Consider the following 25,599-nt stretch of genomic DNA (forward strand, 5'->3'; position numbering starts at 1 on the left):
AACAAATGGTAATGATATCGAAGGTAGAAATGAAGTCTCAGGTTTCACTAAGATGTATCGTCATCTGCAACTCTAAACTATGCTAACGTCTTTAGGCTATGCAAGCAGTGGTCAGGTGTAGAAGTATCCATCCTCTCATTTCTCTATGAAAGGATTTTTTAGAGTAAACGTGTAAGGACTATCCCTCTACCCTTGGCTTCCCAAATGAGAAATGATTTAACTGTGAATTTGGGGAGAAAGGGGGGAAACAGAACATATTTAGATCAGTCTATTGATTTTTCTCCCTTCTAATCTGTCTTAGTACGGGAGAGAAAGTCTATTCTCCATTCTGACTTTTATCAGTAATGAAAATGACTTTCATTTTTCATTTCCATCTTACTGAATCCTAGATCTAGTTCACTTTTAGTTCCAAACTCAAGTAAGAAAACATTATATGATTTATTGGCCACTCCCTAAAACTATAACACTATCAAACGAGTTCTATTTTCTATGATAGCTGTTCTCCTCATACCCATCACATAAGAAATACCTGTGGGCAAACCAGATTGGAGCTTCAGGGGAGATAATAGTAGGCACTGATTATGTACAATTCCCAGTGCACTTATTTGACATCTATACCTGTCTCTTCTGTTTTCTTATTATTCAGAAATTTTAAAATTATTCCACCGTTACTGGTGTGTTACTAGTAACCGACACTTTGCAACATTTAAAGATGATAATACACCAGTGTGTCATGATCTTAGGTTGGAAACCACTGTCCTAGAGATTCCCATGGTGCATCAGGCAAGCTAAGAAAAGTTGTTATTCCAACAAGGAATTCTATAATGGGCTCAACCAAATGATCAAACTTTCTCTGAAAACAACACTATTAATTTTCTTTGAAAAGTTCAATGATTCTCCACCTATAATTCCAAATGCCTTTATTTAACCCAAAGATTTGTGTGCATCCGACTGAATATAAGTACTGTTTCCTTTTCATATTACACATGCTATCCACACACTGGAAATAGAGTAATAAACATGAGGGTATTATTAGAACCATACAAAGTTCCGACAGTGTTAACCAATTGTTCTTACTGTTCAAATGCCATCATGCAGATAATTTTCACATCATTAATTATAGTGATTGTCAAGAAATGCCAGAAGTGGCATTTTTTAATGGAAAAGAAGGATTTAGGAAATAATACCTCGTTTAATAGGATTATATAAATGTCTGATTAGCGAATGAGTACACATTTATTATGTAAGAAACTGTTATTTGGATTCTATATTAGTGCAATCATGAATAAGAGCTAGAGCGTTGTGTTCTCATGTAATGGTCTATAAAATAGATCACAATATGTTACTATGGAAAACATGCCACTGGAATTGAAGGGTATAATTGAAGTTTAATTTTATTATTGAATTAAGCTAAATGGAAAAGACGGGGTGACCCTGATTCACAATTTCAGAAATAACCCAGCCAGAGGTACTGTCATCTTAAAAATCACTTTCAATATTTTTATAACTCTCTTTTTCCCTCACAAAAGTTTAAGTTTCAGGACACCTGGATCATGCTGATATTTGGAAGAAAATAAACATTCTAGTAGCAGGTTTTTAGGATGCTTTGCCAACATGGCAGATGTAGACAGATGTTCATTTCCCTTTGCAATCTGCATCATGAAGTTCAGAGTTGCCATTAACTTCAGAGAAGAGCTGGAATACTGGGGAAACATTTAGAATTAACAGAAAGTGGACACAATAATGTAGGTGCATGTCAGTCAGAATTAGGTGCAAAATGTAACCTAGTAGTACATACACAATATAAATGTGTGCTATGCAAAAGTTTTAAATCCAATTACTGTGTTAAAATGAGGCATCTCCCTAACCATTCTGAAGAAGATTATGGAACTTCAGTGCCTCCATAGAACTTTATATGCTTTTCTAACTAATTAAGTAAGCTAAACTGGAATTTGGAAAATTGGGTATTAAACAAAGAGAACAAAATGGAAACTTAAATTAGAATCACTATTCTACTGTTTTTTAAACTAGTTTCTTAAACTAGCTTGTGGCTAAACATGACTAGAGGCAAATATCCGAGAAGACAGAGGTAGAAGGATATAAACACTTCTGTTTCTTCATTCTGACTTTAGGGAAACTATTTAAACATCTGAGTGTTTTGTTTTTGTTTTTTTTTTTAAAGACAAGGGTCCCTGTACTTTGAATTCTATAAGCTCCTTTAAAATCCTAAAAGTTATAGATGTAAAAATAATCTTCATAGTTTTTCACATCCTTTCTCTTTCAATATACGTTCATATTATATTCTATCTTTCTGGAAATGGCAGTGTACATATAAAATTACATTGTTTGCATGAAGGTTAGTACTCTGATTCTACTTTTTTAAAAAAGTCCATTTTTAACCTAGGAACAACCCATATAATAGGAATATTTGATAAATTGTCTGTAATCCTTATGCTCAGAGAAAACTAAGCTTCAGCTTGTTTTAAGTCTCCCAAAATTTCTACATATTTTTTAATTTAATAAAACTCAGGTTATTTGTAATACCTTTTATTACATTACACAGTGTATTATGAACACTTTCCATTCATTAATATGTAAACTAAAATATCATTTTATAGGTAATCAAATCCCACAGTTCACTTACCAATGTATCAGGATCCTATTATCTAACTACCATAATTTATTGAAAATCTGTTGAATATTTGAATGTCTTGTAATATTTTGTTGTTGCAAATAGTGTAGGCTTCAACATATTCTGTGTCCATTTATGACTGTTCATTTGAGAGAAGTTTCCTAAGGGTGCCTGGGTGGCTCAGTCATTAAACATCTGCCTTGGGCTCAGGTCATGATCCCAGGGTCCTGGGATCGAGCTCCGCCTCAGACTCCCTGCTTAGTGGGAAGACTGCTTCTCTCTCTCTCCTACTCCCTGTGCTTGTATTCCTTCTCTCACTGTGTCTCTCTCTGTTAAGTAAGTAAATAAAATCTTTTTTTAAAAAAAGATACTGAGTCCAATGGTATACAAAAGGATATAGTTTCTCATGCATTCCAACAATTTATCCTGCATGAAAAGTTGTGCCAATGAACCTACATAGATAGTCCAGCAGTTTATGTGCATTCTAACTCCTCCACATCCTCATCAATGTTGGTTGAATAGGGTAATTTTTTTTCATTGTTGAGAATTTGGTAAGCATTAGGGCTTATCAAATAAGAAGCATCTCATTTTTATTGCATTGTTTTGATTACGAGGACATTGCTAGTGAGACTCATATTTCTGTCTCTACTTGAAACTCTCTGCTAGATGCAGGAAACCACAACAACATTTATCCTCAGTGTCAAAGAACTTAACTAATATATCAGTTCTCAGAATATTATATCTTTCTATCACCAAACCTTTAAACTTACTGTATGGATACTGATCTTCAGTTGTGTAGACTTCAGAATTGTCCCTGAATAAACTGTAAGTAAGCCAATGGGCATTTGGAGAATCAGGTGGACTCCAGGAGAGATTGATAGCAGAAGAACTTTGAACTTGTCCTCTGGGTGGAGGTTGTTGGGATGGAGCTAAATTACAATGGAGAGAGCATTTATTAGCAAAGGCAATCAATAAGCACACAAGTATGCTGAAGTAAGATATCCAGCAAACAGGTCTTTCTGATTCAGGATTACTTTATCAAGAAGACATGTGGTTTACTAAAACATTAATAAACAGAAAATACTCATCATGAGTTCTCTAAAACAAAGCTTTTTATCTATAAGCGTAAAGCAATTTTGTGGGTTAATGCGGCTGTTGTAAACATAGTTGGGAGTGGACCACAGAATTTTACATTAAGCACTGCTTTTTCTCCTCCTTCCTCCTCTTCTTCTCTCTCCTCCTCCTTCTTCTTAGAAAGTATCCAAGGATTATATAACACTTATTTTCTACTTCATTAATTTAAAAGTTAACATAAATAAGGTATGTTGAAACTTGAAATTTAAGTAACATAATTTCTGGATTTTTAAAAGGCAGTTTTCCATTCCACTAAGCACAATGCCTCATCTTGCTTCACAGAGCACAGGGGCAAAGAAAGAATAAGAGTTGGTGATACAAATACCCAGGATGTCTTGGATATTAAATCGTTTAAATATTAGCAAGAAATAATCAGGATGTACTAGCGGATATACCCACACCTGCTAGAGGTGCCATGAAGTAATACGATTGCTTCCATGTGGCACGTAAGAACGTTGGCCTCACTACTTCAGTGATATTTTGTATAATGTAACTACACTATGGAAACATTGTCTCTTATCACTGCATGTTTTCCTCAGTCTCCCACATATCTTCCCTCATTCTGCACCAACCCCCCCCCCTCCCTGCCAGAATATGTAAAGGTAAAGGAGAGAAATAAGGTCTCACTATTTTTTTAAGGACAATCAGCTACCAGTTATTTATTCCCTCCTGGCCCAACAAAGTGCATAATCTTCCATCCGTTTAGAGAAGCACATCCTACTCAGAGTTTTTCATTAAATAACATTTCAAAGGTTTCTGTGTTACCTTATTTAAAAACCTTTAATGTTTTTGTTAAGAAACTTCTAAAAATCATGTATAGAAATGAATCAATCAAATAATCATCAGTATTTTTATATGAGGTATTTGCCCTCACTGGGTGATAGGGTTTCGGGAGAAGAGAGAGAGCACATTCGGATTAACTAATATAATAAAGAGCTTGATAAAGAAACTATTTTCCAAAGGGTAGGCAGAGTGTGTAAGGAAACCAAAAGAAATCAAGCTGTACTCTGGGGTGTAACAGTAGAGCTCTTTCTCTATTTATGCCAGGAGTCCTCAAGACCACCCCAGGTTCAATGATTTGCTAGAAAGTCTGGCAGGACTCATCATATAGTCCTACTTGTGGATAAAATTTATTATAGTAAAAGAAGAGAGTACAATCAACAAAGGGAAAAGTATGTGAGTAAGTCCAGGGGAAACCAAGCACAAGGTTCCAGTCACACAGGATATACCTAATTCCCCAGCCAATGTTTTATGAAAATATGTGGTGTGTTGCCAACCAGGGAAGCTCATTAGAAACTCAATGCCCAGGGTTTGTATGGGGGGCTATTTATGGAGACAGCTTCTGTCTCCATGAACAACCTCCCAAATTTTAGATTCCCAGAAGGAAGGCAGGGCTAAGCATAAACTATTTGGTTGGACAAATTTTAAGAGATAGTGAGCCACTCTTACCTGTTCTAGGGATGGGGAGACCCCCTCAAAAGTCCAAGTTCCAAAATGTCAACCAAAGGCTAACTTTGTAAGAAGGTATTTCTACAAATAAACAGTCAGACCCTCTATGTGAGCTTTTTTCTAGCACACTATCCCTAGCTTAAAGGGTCACAGCACTCGAAGACAGAAAGAGCTGTAGGAAAAGCATCATTTGGCAGGAGTTGTGACTAATCATGGCAGGACACAACCACCTCAAGACCACCTCAAGACCCCTCCTATACTGCAACAAGAAGCTGAGGATTAAATATTCTAACTTCCCTTTCTGCCAGCCCTCCAGATGACTGGCAGGTTCCTGTTAGTAGCTGAAGCCAATCAAAAGTCAGAGGGTAAGGGAGCCTGATGATGCAGCCCATACACAATCTTGTGGCATAGAGTAGGGTAGCAAAATATGGAATAGAAAAGTGAAGTTATCTTGCACACCAGGCAGAGACTTTCAACTAAGAGCTATTACTAATTCATCAGCATTCGTGAGGGATACACTCCACTTTGAAGACATGATACAATCCAATAATAATATTGTAAGAAACTATTTCAAGAGCACTGAATTTGAAATAAATAAAATTCTATATATTAAGCATAGGCTTCCTAAAGACAATGTCTCTAATCCTAAGGGAGATAATATTGATGTCATGTTTTTAAAGGAAAAATATTCAAACTTAGATACATGCTCACTCTTCCTCTTTATCTTTTCTCCTTCTTTGGAATTTGCATTGTTATATTAAAACTCTAACTGTCCATATGTCTAGTTAGATATAGGACAATAATAGCACCAATCTCAAGATGACACAGAAAAAGAGAATCATTTCCAAAGAGGACCTTCTACTTTTGAATTTGGGAATTTGCCATATTTGACAGGTTGTTTGGGTTGTTGAACACTGAGAGTGCTTTTGATCTGTCAGTGATTTTTAATTTAGGGCTCCACATCCTGTTGTTCTTGGTAGAACCACAAAGACTCATAAACTGTCTCATTTGTAACACTCTCAAAGAGCTTTGTAATCTATGGCAATTGAATATTTTTAGTGACTATTAGTGACAACATCTAAAACTCTGCAGGCTACCAGGAACACAACAGATTTCAGAGATAAAGCAATCAAAACTGACCTTCAGAGTATTTTCTAAGACAGCAACATACTTTTGGGATGACTGAAAGATATATGTTTTCATCCCGTGTCAAAGGGTATAGAAAAGAATTTGCATTACTCGAAAATTTCATTGGCAACAAGCATTTACACACACAAAGACACAAACAGACTCTTCCAAATGTTTACAGTTGATTACTTGTTACGACCATCTCTAACCACAACCTTGTCCAACCTCGCAGTATAAATGTATAGCGCCTGTTTGACTCTGAAACGAGAATATTCATAGACCTGAAGGCTTAGATGGTTCAATACCACTCATAGAATAAATATTATGAAATCCTAGCCATAAGATAACCCCAATTCACCCTTTTACATGCTGAAAGGGGAATTCTGAGAAAATAGTCACATATTCATTCATTCCTCAAAACTGCCAAGTGTGATTTTTGCATTTCCCAGACTTTCTTGTAAGGAAAGACAGTATCATACTGTGACTACATCCATTTGTTTGGGAGCCCTGAGTTTTAATCCTGCCTTAGGCACTTCGGTAATTGTGTGACTGTTAGTCAGATTTTGGTTGGAGTCTCTGAATCATTCCTCATATTTAGTAAGGAGAGAATAAGGTCTAACTCTTAGGGTTATTTTGAGTATAAAGAGAATGTGTATGTTTCCCTTTTTCATGAAAAGCTGGGAACACTGTGGCTATGAGGACAGGTGTCTCAGCTCCCTCTTTTTGTCTTGCCATCCTTAGGGGGTTGTCCTTGTTTACAGGGTCCTAGATGGATGACCACCAAGTCCATATCCAATTCAACAGGAACGGTAAAAGGAGAGATGGAGACCATGCCCCATACCTATGAGAGCACAACCTAGGACTCCGACATTATCACTTCTGTCACATCAGTTCAGCCAGAGACGTGGTGACATGGAAATACCTAACCACCAGGGAAGATGTGGCCATGAACCCAGTTCCAAGAATTAATTAATAGGAAACAAGTAGAAGGCAGTTACTGAGAACTTAAAAATATCTGAAATGTGAAAATAAAGCAATATCTAGAAAGTTACTAAAAAATTAAAAAGTAAAAGCAAATAGGAGGGCTTCTCATTATGGCAACAGAAAGAGTTTAGGGAAATAAACTGAATGAAATTATCAAAATAACCATTTTGGGAGCTCTAAGTCAACCACAGGTAAACAAAAAGTTGAGAACATTTATTCTCGAAAAGCAGCAATAGGAGTCTGTGGCCTTTTTTATGGGGTTGTTCCATAGTCAGGAGTGTTAGTTTTACCAGTAGGGCTGACTACAAACAGTAGCTTTGGTGCCATAGGGCATTGACTTGATCTGGGGTTGGCAGAAGAAATTCATAGCTTTGCTGCCAAAATTTGGCAGTCATTTGGGAACAAGAGGGAAAACTCACAGGTTTTCAAGCCTGAGTATAACCTCCCAGGTAGGTTAAGTGGTGAATTTACAGGGTAATAAACCAGGAGATACTGGGTATGACAGAGTCAAGGGAGGCCTGAAATAAACTCTCCATTGATTCCTAGATGGCTGGAAAACTATGAAGGAATGGGGAAAAACCAGGAGAGCCAGAGAAAAATGAAGGTCAAGGAAGAACTGGGAACTAGCTATAACTCTAAAAACATCCTCCAAACCACACACATATTGATTGGCAGAAGCTATATGGTCTGGAAGTATCTGAGCACAAGCATTGCCCAGCTATTTGGCTGATTCAGACACAGTAATGACCCCTAGGAAGCCAGGCTATAAGTAAAAATTAAAATTAAAAAAAAAAGAAAAAATCTGATTAGACGTCAACAGCTGTGCACTGCAGTGGAGAAAATTTTCTACTGTTTAAGTATATGCAAATTACAAAAAAAAATCTAACAACGTAAGTGTTTTCAACATAAAATTACAACACACTCAAAGAAATTGTGAACTTTACTCATAAAAATAGCAGTTGAGAGAAACAGACTGTGAATGATCCCCAGTATTCAGTACAGCAAAAACTACTTCAATACAGCTATTCTAAGTATGCTCTATGAGTTAAAGAAAAATCTGATGATGATTCAGTAAAAAGGGAACTTTAATACAGAAACAGAATGCATAAAAACACTAAATTCCAGAGCTGAACAGTACAGTAACTGAAATGGAAACTTCCCTGAGAATCTTCAATGGCAGATTTGGAAGGAAAAGAGAAAGAATCAGTGAACAAGAGGTGGGGGAGGGGGGTCCTCACTGGTTTGTTCAGTTCAGTTTCCAAATCTTGATTTCAGCACAGGTTACAATCTCAGGATTGTGAGAACAAGCCATGTGTAGGGCTCTGTGCTGGGCATGGAGCCTGCTTAAAATTTTCTCTTCTCTAGCTCTCCCTCTCTGCCCCTCTCCCACTAGCACACATGCTCTCTAAGATATGAGAAGTATTTTTTTAAAAAGGAAAAACAAAAACAAAAACAAATAAACAAAAAAGCAATAGATAGAATGTAATGAAACAGCAATCACTGAGCCAATCCACAGAAGGGAGGAAAAAAAAAATAGAACAAAAATGAACAGATCTTCAGAGACCTATGAGACAATGTCAGGTGCACCGTGCATCAAAAGAGGTATTACGAGAAGATAGAGAAGATATCTCTATCAAATGAGAAGATAAAGTGGCAGAAAATATTTGAAGAAAGATTGGCTCAAACTTCCCAAATCTGATGGAAAACATTTATCTACATTTCCAAAAAGTGCAATAAATCCAAATAGGATACCAAGAGATTTGTACCAAATATATCATAGTCAAACTGCTGGGAGACAAAAACAAGACTTTTAAAGGAGTAAGAGAAAATTCATTATAGTTAGAGAAAAATACAATTAGAGGCTGAAAGATATGATGGAGGCCATAAGGTAGTAGAAGGACATACATATTCAAAGTCCTAAAAGAAAAAAAGAATACTTGTCATCAAGAGATGTACCCAGAAAAATTATCCATCAAAAAAATGAAGGAAGAATGGATTGAGGGAGGAAGGAAGGATGGGTTTGCAGATAATTTTTTAAAAAATAGTGGGAGAATTCATTGCTGTCAGACTAGCCCTCAAGAAATACTAAAGAAATCCACCAGGCTAAAAAGGAAATGACACAGAGAGCAAATAATCTGAATAATGTAGAGGTAAGAACACCAGAGAAGGTAAATATGTGGGTAAACATTCAAGACTCTGTGTGTATGTGTGTACATATTCATATATTCATATTGTTTTCTTCTCTTAAATTTTTTTAAGACCTATTACTGTTGAAAGAAAATTATATTAGTGTAATATAGGATTTATATACACTACATATATACACACATATATGTAAAATCGCACAGTATCATAACTCAAAATAGGGAAAGGAAGGGAGCTATATCAAGAGTTTACTTGTTATATTTTACCAGCATTAAGTCAGTACAAACCTGAAGTAGACTGTGGCAAATGAAAATGCATATTCTAATCCATAGACCAAAGTAATAAAATAACACAGAAATATAGATTAAAGAGTCAACAGAATATAGTAAACTGATTTTCAACAAGACTAGCAAAAACCAAGGGGAAAATAGTTCTTTCAAAAATAGTGCTGGAACAATTGGATACCTACATTTGAAATGAATAAAAATGGAAACAACTCACAACATAACTAAAAATTAATTCAAAATGGATCAAAGGCCTACATCTAAGAGCTAAAACTGCAAGACTCTTATAAAAAAAAAAAAAAAACAGAGAAAGTCTTCATAACCTTGGATTTGGAATAGTTCCTTAGATATGACACCAAATGTATAAACAACAACAAAACTGGGCAAATTGAAATTAATCAAATTTTAAAACATTAAAATGACATTATCAAGAAAGTGAAAGAAAAACACACAGATTGGAAAAAAGCACTTGGGAATCATATATCTAATAAAGGACATGTGCCTAAAATATATAAAGAACAATTACAACTCAATAATAAAGACAAATAACCCAATTAAAAGTGGGCAAATAATCAGAATACACTTTCTCTAAAGAAGACATACAAATAACCATTAACAATGAAAAGATGCTCAATATCACTAATCATTAGGGAAATGCATATCAAAACTACAATGAGAGCATCCCATACACATTAGATGGCTACTATAAATGAATAAAAAAATAACAATGATGGCAAGGATCTGGAGAAATTTGAGCCCTTGTGCACTGTCAGTGGGGATTTAAAATAGTAAAGCTGCTGTAGAAAATAGCATGGCGGTTCCTCAAAAAAATTAAAAATAGAACTAGCATATGATCCAGCAATTCCACTTCTGATTATATATCTAGCAGAATTGAAAGCAGAGTCATTGAAAACGGAGTCTTGAAGAAATGGCTAGACACTCATATTCATAGCAGCATTACTCACATAAGCCGAAACATGGAAGCAACCCAGATGTCCACTGACAGATGAACAGATAAGCAAAATGTGGTATATGCATACAATAGAGTATTATTCAGCCTTAAAAGGAAGGGAATTCTGAGATAAACTACAAAATGGATGACCCTTGAGGACAAACATTAAGTGAAGTAAGTCCCTACAAAAAGGCAAATATTTTATGATTTTACTTATATGAAGTTCTTAGATTATTCAAAATTATAGAGGCAGAAAGTAAAATTGTGGTTACCATGGGTTGGGGGCAAATGGGAGATACTATTGTTCAATGGGTAACCAGTTTCCATTTCACAATAAATAAGTGTTACAGAAACGCATGGTAGTGATGATTGGACAACATCATGAATATACTTAGTATCACTGAACTATGCTTTTGAAAATGGCTAATATGGTCAATTTTATGTCATATATATGTATTACTACAATAAAAATATTTTTAAAATATTTTCAATTTAATATTTTTGAATATTAGTTATAAAAGCCTCTCTGATAAGTAAGGATAAAGGAAAAAATATGAGTGATAAAAAGATGGATAAATAACCAAAGATAAACACAGGAGTAGTATCAAGAAAAGTTAAAACATAAATAAGTTATGAATTATATATATATAACCATTACATATAAAAAATTATGAACTAAATATATAGTTATTTATTATTAACTATTAACTATTATTAATTATTAACTATTAATTATTTATTTTTAAGATTTTATATTCATATATAAATATGTATTTCATATTTATATGTAAATTTATAAATTTTATTTATGACTTATATATTATTAACTATTTTTAATTATTTATTTACTTTTTAAACTTTTTAAAACTTTTTTAGACTTTTTGGATTATTAATTAACTTAATTATTAGCTATTAATTATTAGCTATTAACTATTATTAACTAAATATGTTTTAGTTAAATTCATAGTTAGAAGTTTAGGGCAAATGAAATTTCATTTCATTCAGTAATAAAGCATACAGAAGGAAGAATTATTTAGTACCTGTTTTGTATTACTTCTATCAAGGAGAATGACTATCATTTTGAAAGCATGAAACTAATATTGATAGGAAAGAAATGAATCACGAAGTAAGAAGCAGATTATGAGAGAGGGTCTAACTACCTTAACTGAATTTGATTCTCCTCCTGCACTCTGGAAATTATATGCTGAGATTCCCAACTCAACTCCCCATCAAAAAAAAAAAAAAAAATTACAGATGATATTGTTAAGCTATTGCCAGTAGCCTCTAGGTAGAAAAAATAATAGTCATAAACCTGTGGTTCCCAAACTGTGTAGAAGGACACTATGAAATATTCTAATGATCAAGGAAAACACATGTTTGACATCTGTTGGACACAAAGGAAAATACCAGCCTGAGGTAGTTCACCGTTTTAACAATAGATAGCACTACATTCCTTTCAATAGCAACGTATCTTTGTGAAGCTGGTTGTTCCGGCTGTTGCTAGGATAAAAAGCAAGTACCATGTAAAAATCAAGGTGGAACAGAAAGGAAAGCAGACTTCCTTCATACTCATGCCACAAACAGCATTTCCTGTGGCCCTTGTTCACTCCCTTCTACTGTGAGTGTAGCCATCATTTCTGCTGACTATGTTTCAAGCTCTTTTAAAGGCAGGAATCTTGTCTAATTTTTTTTTTTTTTCTTGAATAAACTACCTCTGTAGGTACTGAGTCTCTAAATTTGCATGCTCAGTGTTTTGTAAATTTTGTGAAACACACACCCAAAACAACAGCAGTCACAACTACTATAAGTGGTTGAACAAATGTATTCAACAGTATGGAAATCAGAGAATCGATTCCATTTACTATAGCGCCAAGAACCATAAGATACCTGGGAATAAACCTAACCGAAGAGGTTAAGGATCTGTACTCGAGGAACAAGAGGAGCTACAGAACACTCATGAACTTGAAGAAGACACAAAAAGATGGAAGACCATTCCATGCTTATGGATAAGAATAAACATTGTTAAAATATCTGTACTGTCTAGACCAATCTATACTTTCAATGACATCCCGATCAAAATTCCACCAGCATTTTTCAAAGAGCTGGAACAAAAATCCTAAAATTTGTACAGAACAAGAAGAGACTCCACATTGCTAAGGACTGTTGAAAAAGAAACACAAAACTGGGGGCATCACGTTGCCTAATCTCAAGCTTCACTACAAAGCTGTGATCACCAAGACAGCATGGTACTGGCATAAAACAGACACATAGATCAGTGGAACAGAGTAGAGAACCCAGATATGGACCCTCAACTCTATGGTCAAATAATCTTCAACAAAGCAGGAAAAAGTATACAGTGGAAAAAAGGCAGTCTCTTCAATAAATGGTGCTGGGAAAACTGGACAGCTACATGTAGAAGAATGAAACTTGACCATTCTCTTACCCCATACACAAAGACAAACTCAAAATGGATAAAAGACCTCAACGTGAGGCAGGAATGTATCAAAATCCTAGAGGAGAAGATAGGCAGTAACCTCTTCAACATGGGCCACAGCAACTTCTTTCAAGATATGTCTCCAAAGGCAAAGGAAACAAAAGCAAAAATGAACTTTTGGGACTTCATCAAGATCAAAACCTTCTGGGGCGCCTGGGTGGCTCAGTGGGTTAAGCCGCTGCCTTCGGCTCAGGTCATGATCTCAGGGTCCTGGGATCAAGGCCCGCATCGGGCTCTCTGCTCAGCGGGGAGCCTGCTTCCCTCTCTCTCTCTCTGCCTGCCTCTCCATCTACTTGTGATTTCTCTCTGTCAAGTAAATAAAAATCTTAAAAAAAAAAAAAAAGATCAAAACCTTCTGTACAGCAAAGCAAACAGTCAACACAACAAAGAGGCAACCCATGGAATGGGAGAAAATATTCACAAATGTCACTACAGACAAAGGGCTGATATCCAAGATCTATAAAGAACTCCTCAAACTCAATACACACAAAACAGATAATCATCAAAAAATGGGCAGAAGACATGAACAGACAGTTCCACAAAGACATACAAATGGCTGACAGACACATGAAAAAATGTTCATCCTCATTAGCCATCAGGGAGATTCAAATCAAAACCACACTGAGATACCACCTTACACCAGTTAGAATGGCCAAAATTAACAAGACAGGAAACAACGTGTGTTGGAGAGGATGTGGAGAAAGGGGAACCCTCTTACACTTTTGGCGGGAATGCAAGTTGGTGCAGCCACTTTGGAAAACAGTGTGGAGATTCCTCAAGAAATTAAAAATAGAGCTACCCTATGACCCTACAATTGTACTACTGGGTATTTACCCCAAAGATACTGCTGTAGTGAAAAGAAGGGCCATCTGTACCCCAATGTTCATAGCAACAATGGCCACAGTCACGAAACTGTGGGAAGAACCAAGATGCCCTTCAACAGATGAATGGATAAAGAAGATGTGGTCCATATTTGCAATAGAGTATTATGCCTCCATCAGAAAGGATGAATCTCCCACTTTTGTATCAACAAGGACGGGACTGGAAGAGATGATGCTGAGTAAAGTAAGTCAAGCAGAGAGAGTCAAGTATCATATAGTTTCACTTACTTGTGAAGCATAAGGAATAACACGGAGGACATTGGGAGATGGAGCAGAGAAGTGAGTTGGGGGAAATTGGAGGGGGAGAAAAACCATGAGAGACTGTGGACTCTGAGAAACAAACTGAGGGCTTTGGAGGGGAGGGAGGGAGGGGGTTGGGTGAGCCTGGTGGTGGGTATTATGGAGGGTATGTATTGCATGGAGCACTGGGTGTGGTGCATAAACAGTGAATTCTGGAACACTGAAAAGAAATAAAATGGGAAAAAAACAGCAAAGGTCACAATTTTAAAGAGAAAATTTAAATATATACATGGATATATGTGTGTATATATATATACATATATATGTATAACTATATGTGTGTGTGTCAAGTGAAGGTACTCCATGTATAAATGGAATAATAGGAATATAAAGGTTTTTTAACTATTAAAAATGGGAAGCATTTGGAAAGACAAGATTTAGCCCAGAGAAGGAAAGATGAAACAAAAGTAAATATCCACCACTACTAAGAAATGTAGGCTTGGTGTTCAGTGAACTAAACTGTCCAGTTTTGCCTGAGGTATGGTTCCTGGACTGTGTCTTAGATGTAAGAATAGGTAGAAAAAAATGGAGCAATGTCAATCTTTCGTTCAAAATTAGTGACAGAACCAATAAAAAAATCACTATGATTTGGTATGTTATATGTAAGTTTCCCACAAAATGATGATCTACAACTGCCATTCACAGCAATATGTTGGAATTGCTGTTGCACAGAGATCAATCAATTCTATAGTTAATCAATGAATAGCAAATATTAATTAAATTCTTAGTGAAATCCAGATTTATGTTTAGACTCTATTTACACAGAAAGGCAATTACAATAGCCCTTGCCCAAAAGCAGCCTAAATGCCTACTGTTTACTTATACTAGCATACAGAGAAAAAACAAAACACAGGATACCAAAGATAAACTACACAGGTACAAAATCTGAATACATCTTGTTAATCATTACCTGCACCCTGCCTTCCTCTACCTCAAAATCTAGTACAGTTGCTGTGGAGCTCAATATTTTCTTACTTGTTTTTTTCTCCCTTAAATATACATAACATAGTTCCAAGCATGCTTGTTTATGATGATTTGTCCTGACTTAAGGCATTCCCTCTCATTGTGACTCAGGGACACCCCAAGGAGAACACGCATTGTACAATATGTTGTAGAGGGCTCCTTACCACATGTTCTCAACAGGCATTTCTTAGAAATTCTGGAAAAGGTAAGGATATATGATCTTAGAGTAAATATAAATAAATCACTAATGTGCCATGAAACTGTAGGACTGCAGGTGACCTTGAGAAGTCAAGTCAAGGCACAGGAGAATGGTTTTGAAATGTCAAAAGATACTGAGATGTAATCTTTGGCTTCTAGGAGTTGAAAATAGAAATGTGAAAGATATTTAAACAGCTAATACAACTTGCAGGAGAAGTATCAAATATAGGAGGGATATGCTATGATGAACATTGATAATTGCTCCAATATCAATAAGCAACTAATAATAGCATGGTACCCATAAAATTTGGGGGATGGAAGGACTTAATTCATAAGAAATAAGAATTAATCTCACATGTGTTACAGAAAATTGGCTGGGAATATCCTTGTTTGGTGGGGTGACTGATCATTTTGTTTTAACCAGTAGTGTTGATTTTTGTCCTGAAGTCCTATGTCACTGGAAAGTCCAATGTCTGGGGGAAAACCAAACTCTGATCACCACACTAGCGATTTCATTCTACCAAAATGTTTTAAATTTCCCACTACTAACATAATCACCATTTCAATAATCAAGGGAAAAAAGAACACAAGTTTCATTTAGTGTAATTTTTTTTTCTCATTTCCCACCTAAATTCTCCACCTTGTGCCTAAGCCTTTCTGATGGGTTCTCAACAGAGAAAGTGAGTAATACGACACTCTTTCCTGTGTGACGGTCCACCCACCAGCACAGGGCCAGAGTTCACTTACTTTTGCTGCAGCCCAGTGGATTGTTCACATCCAAATGACTTGCCCTGGGAACACAAGTATCACACTTGGATCCAGTGACAAATCGTTTACAGAAACACTGGCCCGTGACCAAGTGACAGGTTTCATTCAAGGCTCCTGAGAGATGACAATTGCAAGGCTGACATCTGAAAACAAGACAAATAAACCATCAAAGAGAATAATGTTTTGATTAATAATTCATAGTATAAGTTACATCTATCAATAACATTGTGAAATAAGATGGCCTGTTTTAGCCAATATATTGAAAAAGAACACTTGAGCGAAACAAATAAACAAACACAACATCAAACAAGAAAAAGATTCTTTAACAAAATGTTGCTTACAATAAAATCTCCATGAAGCCTTGCCTTTGTAAACTAATTGATGGCAAAAAAAAAAAAAAAAAGAGTATCATTTTGCTGTTTTCATGCCACGATACATCTCATGGATTAGTTGTTCAATTAAGAATACTGTAAATTTTGGTTTCTCACAAAAGCATTTACTCTGATAACTAAAAATTTAGATTTGGTTCCCAAAAATCATCCTTCTAAGTATCTATCAAGCTCTGAAGTAGAACATTGGGTGTGATTACCATGGATCTCCCTAAAAATCTTGAAACTCTATATTTTTCATTTTATAAAGACTATATTTCACTAAGAGAAGAGTTTGCGGAAGACATGTTCCACTACTGTCCGTGCCTTAATCTAGGTTATATTTCATTTTCTATTTTATGAACTAAACTCATTTATCCAGAATGGTTGGAGAATAGAGAATTATTCTGATTTATGAAAAGATGTTAATGATATAAATATAATGAGAAAACTTCATTCCAACTTAAATTTCTTGGACCTAAAGTTGCTTGTAAAAATCACTGGTCTGGCATTTTGCCATGATAAAATCCAAAACCTGTTTCCTCTGGGTAAGTTATTCAAATTCTTAGCATATGCCAATGTCATTGATCAGGATAAGCAATTTTGCCACCATGTGCAAAAAGAGCACATGGAAAAAGACAACGCACCTGTAAACAGGAACTTTCTATGTGGTACATTTAAAACAACATTAAATGGATTCACCTTCTTTTCTAATAAAGATGCTGGATGGATAGTTTCTTCATCCCCCTGCAACTTCTACAGTGTGATCTCTTGGGTAATCATTCAACACCCTTAAAAAGGCTGATAAAAGCTAAGGACTGCTAAATAAACTGCAAATTTGTTTTATGGACTAATATCCCCTTGGGAATAAATAAAGTACAGTTTCTCTTGAAAACTACTATACTGTAGTTTGCCCTTTTTATGTCAGGATAAAAGGACATTTCCCTCCTACAAATAACTATATTAAGTCCTTTAAGTATAGACATGCATCAGAACTCCATTTCAAATAGATGTTTTATTTAGGCTACTTAAGTATCAGTGCTGAAGAAAATTATGCACTGAAATTAAAATGGAATTATAGAAGCAACAAAGTATTTGATTTGCTCTTAATTTCATTATGTGCCATTACTTAGAGTATATTGTTTGTAGGCTTTTAATGTAATATTCGTAAGCATAAACAATAAGAGGCAAGCTTCTCCCAATGCATATATATATCACCACACCACTCATGAATAAGTGTCTCTTGAGTATTTCAGTTTTTATTACCATTCACTCATGAGACAATCACACTTATTTTACATACAGTACATTTAGAGTAATAGTTTCCAGTGTATAACATAATTCCTTTCCTTGATGTAGTTCTATTTTCTTCCAGCTAGCTGCTACACGCTTAACTCCAAGTCGGCTCTGTCAATATCCATGGGATATTAAGTTCTGAATCCAAATGGAATAAATAAATCGCTTCTGAAAGCATGCAATGTTTTGAGTAATTAAATGTGACTCTTCCTGATTTTATAGTCTCTTATCCCAGCTGTTGTTATATCTAACTTATCTGACTTGTTATAATTGCTTGACTTCAGTGAGAGAGAATTTACCTGAACCAAGTTCATAGGAGACTTTTCTGAATATTACAGTTTGTTTCTAGTGCAAAGGACACAAGGGATAATTTTGTAATTAAGGTTTAAGTAAAATGATTCCTATAAATTTCTCAGCCACTCAAATATAATTTTAAACATTTCCAAGACTCTTTAGCAGATAAGCTACAAGTTTGATGTCATTTTATAAGTTATCCTTTCTCAAGAGCACCTCCTAAATGAAATATATTTCACATTTATTAAAACAAAATTATACATAATAAAGGAGAAGACATTTTAAGCTTAGAAAGAGAAACACCAAACTAAGATGAATTGTGATATTGATTTTGTCAGGATAAATGGTTTTTGTAATATTAATATAAAGAAACCTTTATTACACTGACTCTCCTGGTACAGTCAGAGCTTCTCCCGCAATCTGTTTAAAATCTTCATTTTTCATCCTTATGGGAAAACCTCACTTGCTAAATGGATTTCATAAAGAGTAATCTGTCAAGATTTATATAGATAAACAATTTGTGATGTTTATTGACCAGTTCATTATGGTAAACAAAACAGGAGTAAAGCATCACTAATCTCTGCCAGCACTCTGCTATTATAGTTCTGTTTGGGCCCTTCTGTAACTCGGTGTTTACTGAGTACAATGGGAAAGAAGCTAATTGGCTTCTGTCTCTTAAATCACAAACCTCATACATTTTCCTTTCCATGGAATGTAGTCCAGTTGTGCAAATTGTAAGAGAAAGAGCTATTCTGCTTATTATTATTGTAAAACATCACTATTAATGAAGGAGTATGTTTCAGTGATACATTTCGTTGTCAGAAGCTTCATCATCTGAGGGAGAGCTACTGCAGGAGGTCTAAGGATGTATTCTGGGAAATAGATCACTTTACAGACATTTCTCTTTCAACACCTCTCTTCTACTCGGGGCCTCAATTCATGAGTATCATCAAATTTATTTAAACATATCGATTGACATAAATAATATTCATTGAGGTCCAATTATCTCCCAGAACTAGAAGAGACACTGAGGACTTTTATTCCTTAAAAAGGAATAAGATAGAGTTGTCCCTGTCTTCAAAGAGCTCAGAGTCAAGTGAGACATATAAAATACAGCATTTATAAAGATGTGTGAAAATTCTTTGTGGGCATAGAAAAGGAAAACTATTTGGTATCATGGAATGGGACAGCAGAAAGAATATTAAGGAGGAATCTTGGGGGGGCACCTGGGTAGCTCAGTCAGTTAAGCATCAATTCCTGATTTTGGCCCATGTCATGATCTCAGGGTCTTGGGATCAAGTCCTTATGGGACTCTGCACTCATGGGGAGTCTGCTTAAGGATTCGCTCTCTCCCTCTGCCCCCACCAAATAAATAATTAAATGTTTTTTTTAAAAAAGGAATTTTAGAAATGTTTGGCTGAATATTAAAAGTTAAGCAGGAATATGCTAGTCAAGTCAGAGAGGGAGAAAGGAGAGAGAGAGAAATAAGAAACATCAGGAGAGGGTATGAGATTATAAGCAATTCAAAAAGTTGGATATAAATTCACAATACATAGGAGTAACAGACAACGTTAAACAGGAAAGGTAAGCAGAGGCAAGATATTCTGAGGTTATGTGAAATGCTGATGTGACAATGATAAGCAACTACAGAAAGGAGCATAGTGTTACTTACGTTGAGTAAGTAACATCAGTAGGATGAGGTAGACAAATTGAAAAGAGAAGCAAAGATGGTCATGGAGTTATTTCCTGTTTTCTAATTTGCTGGAAGTTAGGTGATGGGGACACCACTCAACATAAAAAAAAAAAATGGATGAGGAAGAAATCTCAAATTGCTGAGGGAATTCAGACAAGGATTATGAATGATTATTAATGAGTAAAACAGAAAGAAGCTTTAAAGGGAGTTGGAGAAATTGGACCAAGAGTTTTCTTTCCTCAGTCTCTAGCACAAAGCCTAGCACACAGTAAAGTTCCAATAAATATTGTTGGGATGAATAAATGAACAAATAAAGCACTAGGAAAGCTTTAGATTCAGAATAGGACATCACAGATAAATCAAATGTGACATGTAGCTTGAGGACAATATAGCTCTTTTGAGCCTTTTTGATCAGCTTATCTGCTCCCCTAGCTAACCTGCCCCCCAGGGAAGGGACAGCTTTCTTCAAGATTGACCTCTGCTAGGCTTAGCTTGACACGCTAAGGCCAGCAGAGTTCTCAGTTCAGTCCTCTTGTTTAGGATCTCGTGACTGCCCTAGAGAGGAGTTTGGTTTCCTCCTGGTTAAGATTGTGTCTCCTCTCTGCAGTAGAAGTACATCTCACTGAGGTTCCTAGGTTTGCTTTCATCACAGCCTATGAATAGCATTGGATTCTCTGGAACTGGGATCAGAATTATAGGAAAGGAATTTGGGGTTTGAAAATCCTCTTTAGGTGAACTGAAAGCCATACACACGGCTTATCGGAGAGGAAGTGAGAATAGTATCATCTCATCTAGAAGGGAGTAGGTAAAGGAGGAGTAATGCAGTCCCCCCTTTGAAGTGAAGCCTTTCCAGGCCCAAATAAAGGGGCTCAGCAGGACTAAATCTGGGAGGTCTCTTGCATCCAGGCAACAATGACATGTGAGTCCAGGGGGATGTGATTTCTGTCATTTAGAGAAGAGGCTGCTTAGCAAGATTCTGCACCTGAGACCCTACCATTCTCCCCTTTATTGACACTCTACCTAGTCCCACATATTGGTAACCAAAACCAAATATTTAAAAGAAATAAAATCTCAGAAGTATCACAATATTAACAATATCACATATGTTTATGTCTAGAAGAAACCCTCATATCACTCTTTTGAACCTCCACATTACAGTGACGTAGTAACTTTGAGGTATGATAACAGATTCAAATTCTTAGTGTTTTCAGATAGAAGAGAGATTACACTTATTCTCTGTGGTCCCAGAAGGCAGAACTAAAACTAGGCAAAAAAAGCCACAGGGATGAAATGATCTTTCTCAGAATTGTCTGAAACAAACACAAGTTGCTTCATGAGACAGAGGTTCTTTTTATTTCCATGGTTTCAAGCAGAAACTGAGTGACTAGTTATTCTGAAAAGGTGATTTGTGCAGAAAAATGGATAGGGCAGAGTTTAACCAAAATTACTTTAAGGTTCTTTCCAAGTCTAAAAAGCTATGGTTTATGATGCTTAGTGGAAATAAGCAACTTGCCCAAGGTGACAGTGAATCTGGTTACAGGGTCAGCAATCTTTATCTATAAAGGAACAGAGAATAAATATTTTAGGCTTTTTGGGCCATTAGACCTCTGCTATAGCAGTATGCATGCATGCATAAACAATACATAAGGAATGAATATTGCTGTGTTCTAATAAAACTTTATTTCCACAAAGAGATGGCAGGTTGGATGTAGCCTGCAGGCCATAGTTTGTTGAACTCTGGTACAGTAGGTTAAATTATGACCCCTGAACAATCTCCAAGTCCTAATAGCTGGAACTTGTGAATATGTGACACCTTACTTGGCAAAAGGAACTTGCAGATGGGATTAAGTTAAGAATCCTTAGATGAAAAAATTATCCTGGATTATCCAAAAATGTTCAGTGTAATCACATGATGATAGGAAGAAGTAGGAAGGTGAAAGTCAAGAGTGAAAAATTGGAAGGACATAAGCAGAGGTCAGAAAACAGAGAAAACTTTATTCTGCTGGTCTTGAACATGAAGGAAGGAGCCGTGAGCTAAGGAATGTAGGTGGCCTTTCAAACTAGGAAAAGCAAAAAAATGAATTTTTTTCCTAGATTACCCAAAAGAAACATAGGTCTGCTCACCCTTGAGTTTAGCCTGATAAATTTCTTTAGGACTTTTGACCTCCAGAACTGTGAGAAAATAGATTCACATCATTTTAAGCTACTAAATTTGTAGTAATTTATTATAGCAATAATAGGAGCCTAATATGCCTGGTCGAGAGGAGAAGCAAAAAACTGGAACACAGACATCCTGAAGCCCAACACTGAGTTACTGTTATTACACCACATTGAACAAATGCTACTAATTCACAAAAATGGACATTTCTTAGAGAATCATACAGAATCTATAGGAAAGAAGAATATATTGTTTAGTGGTCATGGGAGATTGTAGAAATGATCACAATTCTTTACCCCTCTCTTTATGTAGGTCCTTTAAACCAACTGCACAATTCCATCATCCAAAAGTAGAATCTGTTTCCCCATTCCTGAATATGGGCTGATGTATGACTGACTTTGGCCAATAGAATAAGGTAAAGCTAACAAATGTGACAGTCTTGAGTGTAAGGCTCAAGGGTTTGGCTCTCTTTCTGGGAAATCTGCCTCTACTTTGTATGGCTAGATCGCTAGATGATGAGAAGTATATATCCCTTTCACTCTTATCACCCTGGAAAAGCACCAGCTGTCTAATGAAGAGTCATCCTGGAGCACGAATCTGTGAGGCACATTCCCCAGTATTCCCGCACCACGAACAGACATAAGTTGCCAAGTAAATTATCTGCTTTCATTTGAAGCCATTGATCTGGTTCTCAAAGAAAGACCAATAGAGATCAATTGGAAATACACATGTGAAAAGATTAACAGACCAGATCTATAATTCAGTGTTCAAATGGAGACTGTTTGCAGTAAAACCAAAAATAATGTGGTCATAGAAGAATTTTAATTTACTGTATGTTTTAGGTCTGTGAACCTTTAGATTCTCTGACCAGCCCAGATCCCAGTTTCCCACTCTCTGAGGAAAATTAAAGTTTGGTGTGTGTCAGCTGGTAAGAGACCAGTAGAGGCACTTCCAGGTCCTAGGTTTTTGAGGCTCAAAAAGACAAAACACAACTAATGAATAGAAAGAGAAGAACTTTGGGGGAATCTGGTGTGTTAGTGGTATTTAAGAGTGCTGTACCAGATTGCGGGCTAGATTAGGCTTGACCATGGGAAGGAAGAATTGTACTTACAGGTCAGGTTGGAGGGCAGTACCAGGGTGTACAGTGTGTCTAATATGGGTCTCAAGTACCAATTGAGATGAATTGCATGTGCCCATTTCTGTCTCATTGGTTTTGGTTTAGACAAATACGATATACTTCTTTTTTCTTTATTGATTTTTGAGTGGGCAGACTTTTTTCTTTTTGCTTCATTGTTTTCAATACTGATTAAATCATGTTTGCTTTATATGTCAGAGGTAAACAGAGATTTTTGCACTTGGATCAGCTTTCTAAAACCCATGTCCCCTTTTCGTGATAGGTAACTTTTGAAGAATGAACCACTTGGTTGAAAACAGGCAAATGTTTTTCCAGCCTGTTACTCTTGTATTTGGTGGGTTTTTGCTGTTCTTGCTGCAGTTTAGGTTGAGGACCTATTTTATTTCTTTTGCCCTTGGAAGTATATGAAAAGTCTAGGAAGTAAACCAAGGGGAAAATATAGGAAACATAAGTGTATACAATAAAACAAAACAAAACAAAGAAACGGAGATGAGCTGGGCTGATGTGTGAACTTCATGGAGGGTTAAATAAGGTCCCCTGACTATATAAATGGAGAAAGCAGAGGAGAAAGTCAATTTATTTTCTAAATCAAGAAGGAGATACAATGATACTTGCATCTTCTCCTTGCTTAACAATAAAATATTGACAATCTGTTGCAGAATTTTGGATATTAGTGAAAAATATATATATTTGTCAGTACCTGCCGTAATTCAAAATAGATTTGATTGATTTTAGTTGACTTTCTTTATTTAAAAAAAATAGTCATCAGGGCATCAATAGTTATTTTCCCATGCAATATGTCTATCTATTAAACTCTAAGTGAACATTTCCTTCAAGAAAAAAATTCCTTCTACTAAATGGAATCCCATAAATTTTAGTCATCTTTGTGCACATTTTCAAAATAGTCAGTGTTAGTATATATATACAATAACAACCAGAAGTCAACAAAGAGATTTCAATATCATTCAGGAAAGGAATGGAAAACATAAAAAGAATAAAATCCATTTTTATCTCTTCTCAATGATGAGCAAAAGTATAAACTCAAGCAATTCTCATTGCCACATTTTGAAATATCTTTCTCTATGACCTTCTGTGCTGGAAGATTTCTTCTCTAATGATTATCAACGTTAAAGTGAAAAGAGACAGTCGAACTCATCAGTGGAATATGAGGGTCAACTCAAAGCACAGGCATTCCATCTGAATGATTTAGCAGAGGACAAATCCTGCTGATTTCCTTCAGCCTCAAATGGTCATGGGAAGCTTTATTCTTTCTATTCATTTCAGAGAAGCTACATTATATATGGTAGCTCTTCCTTCCAATAGCTCTTTCTAGTAGCAAGCTATGCTCAATATCAGAACCAATCTTGTCTAATCTGAGAGGATCCTGAGCCCCACTCACATATGGGTGGTATGACTTAAATTTAAATATTTATATCATTTCACCAATATTATAATGGCATGAGATGTCTCCAGACTTTTATTTTCATTTTGGGAGGAAATGAGGAAAGTAACATAAGGGAGAATTAGTTCTGTATTGGCTGTGTTAAGAAAGAGAGACATGCAAACTTAAGCCCCAAAGAGATAGGTAACTATAGGTCTAGAGCTCATGGCAGAGATTGGAATAGATGACGATATACTGGGGATTTGTTTAAAAAGTGGCTGAAATCATAAACACAAATATGTAGATTGAATGGGCAGATTAACGAGGAGTAACCAGGAAAAGAGAAGACATAGAGATAAGATCTTGGAGGCCAAAGAAAAAGCTAATTTTAAAAAATAGGGAAGACAATAAAATAATTGCTACATTGAAAAACCAGAAGTCATAAGAAGCAATCATAAATCGATTTTATTCTCCTCTTTCCCTGATCTTTTGAATATATATATCTTTGTCAATTATATCTCAATAAAGCTGAAGGGAAAAAATAGGCTAAATACAGGCAATAAAATGTCTAGTCCAGTATATTAGTTAATACTCCAATCTTCAAAGAATAGATATTTAAGGAACAAACTTCTCCCCTTTATTTCTAGCTAGGATGTAATGAAAACAGCAAGTCTACAACCAGAGAAGGTAGAGTTTTACTACTGCTCCTTTTATTACTTTCCTCTTCTCTCATGCATAGGCCTGAGGAGGGGTAGGAGCCCCCAAGACTAGCAAAACCCAAAGCAGGGTGCTTTCTCCCACAGTGTACAAACCTGACTCTTCCCTGGAGGCTGTACTCTTATGATTTCTTTATTGATCTCTCTCTCTCTACTAGGTAACTCTTACCTATAATTTTAGAGAACTCAGATATATCTCTATTCCAACTGGTTGCTAACCAATATTTTTAACCCACCAGAATCCCA

General features: G+C 35.8%; 1 protein-coding gene across 1 annotated transcript in view; it reads right to left on the reverse strand.

Moving 5' to 3' along the window:
* USH2A (usherin) overlaps positions 1 to 25,599 on the reverse strand; it is a 681,643-nt gene that overhangs the window by 515,145 nt on the left and 140,899 nt on the right. The window contains exons 14-15 of the mRNA XM_045081155.1: positions 16,292 to 16,455; positions 3,403 to 3,561 (exon numbers count right to left, since the gene is read on the reverse strand). Of these exons, the coding sequence (XP_044937090.1) occupies positions 3,403 to 3,561; positions 16,292 to 16,455 (323 nt within the window). The remainder of the gene's footprint in view (positions 1 to 3,402; positions 3,562 to 16,291; positions 16,456 to 25,599) is intronic.

This window comes from Mustela putorius, unplaced genomic scaffold (assembly GCF_011764305.1).
Source record: "Mustela putorius furo isolate JIRA1106 unplaced genomic scaffold, ASM1176430v1.1 tig00000508_pilon_pilon_pilon, whole genome shotgun sequence".
Lineage (NCBI taxonomy): Eukaryota > Metazoa > Chordata > Mammalia > Carnivora > Mustelidae > Mustela > Mustela putorius.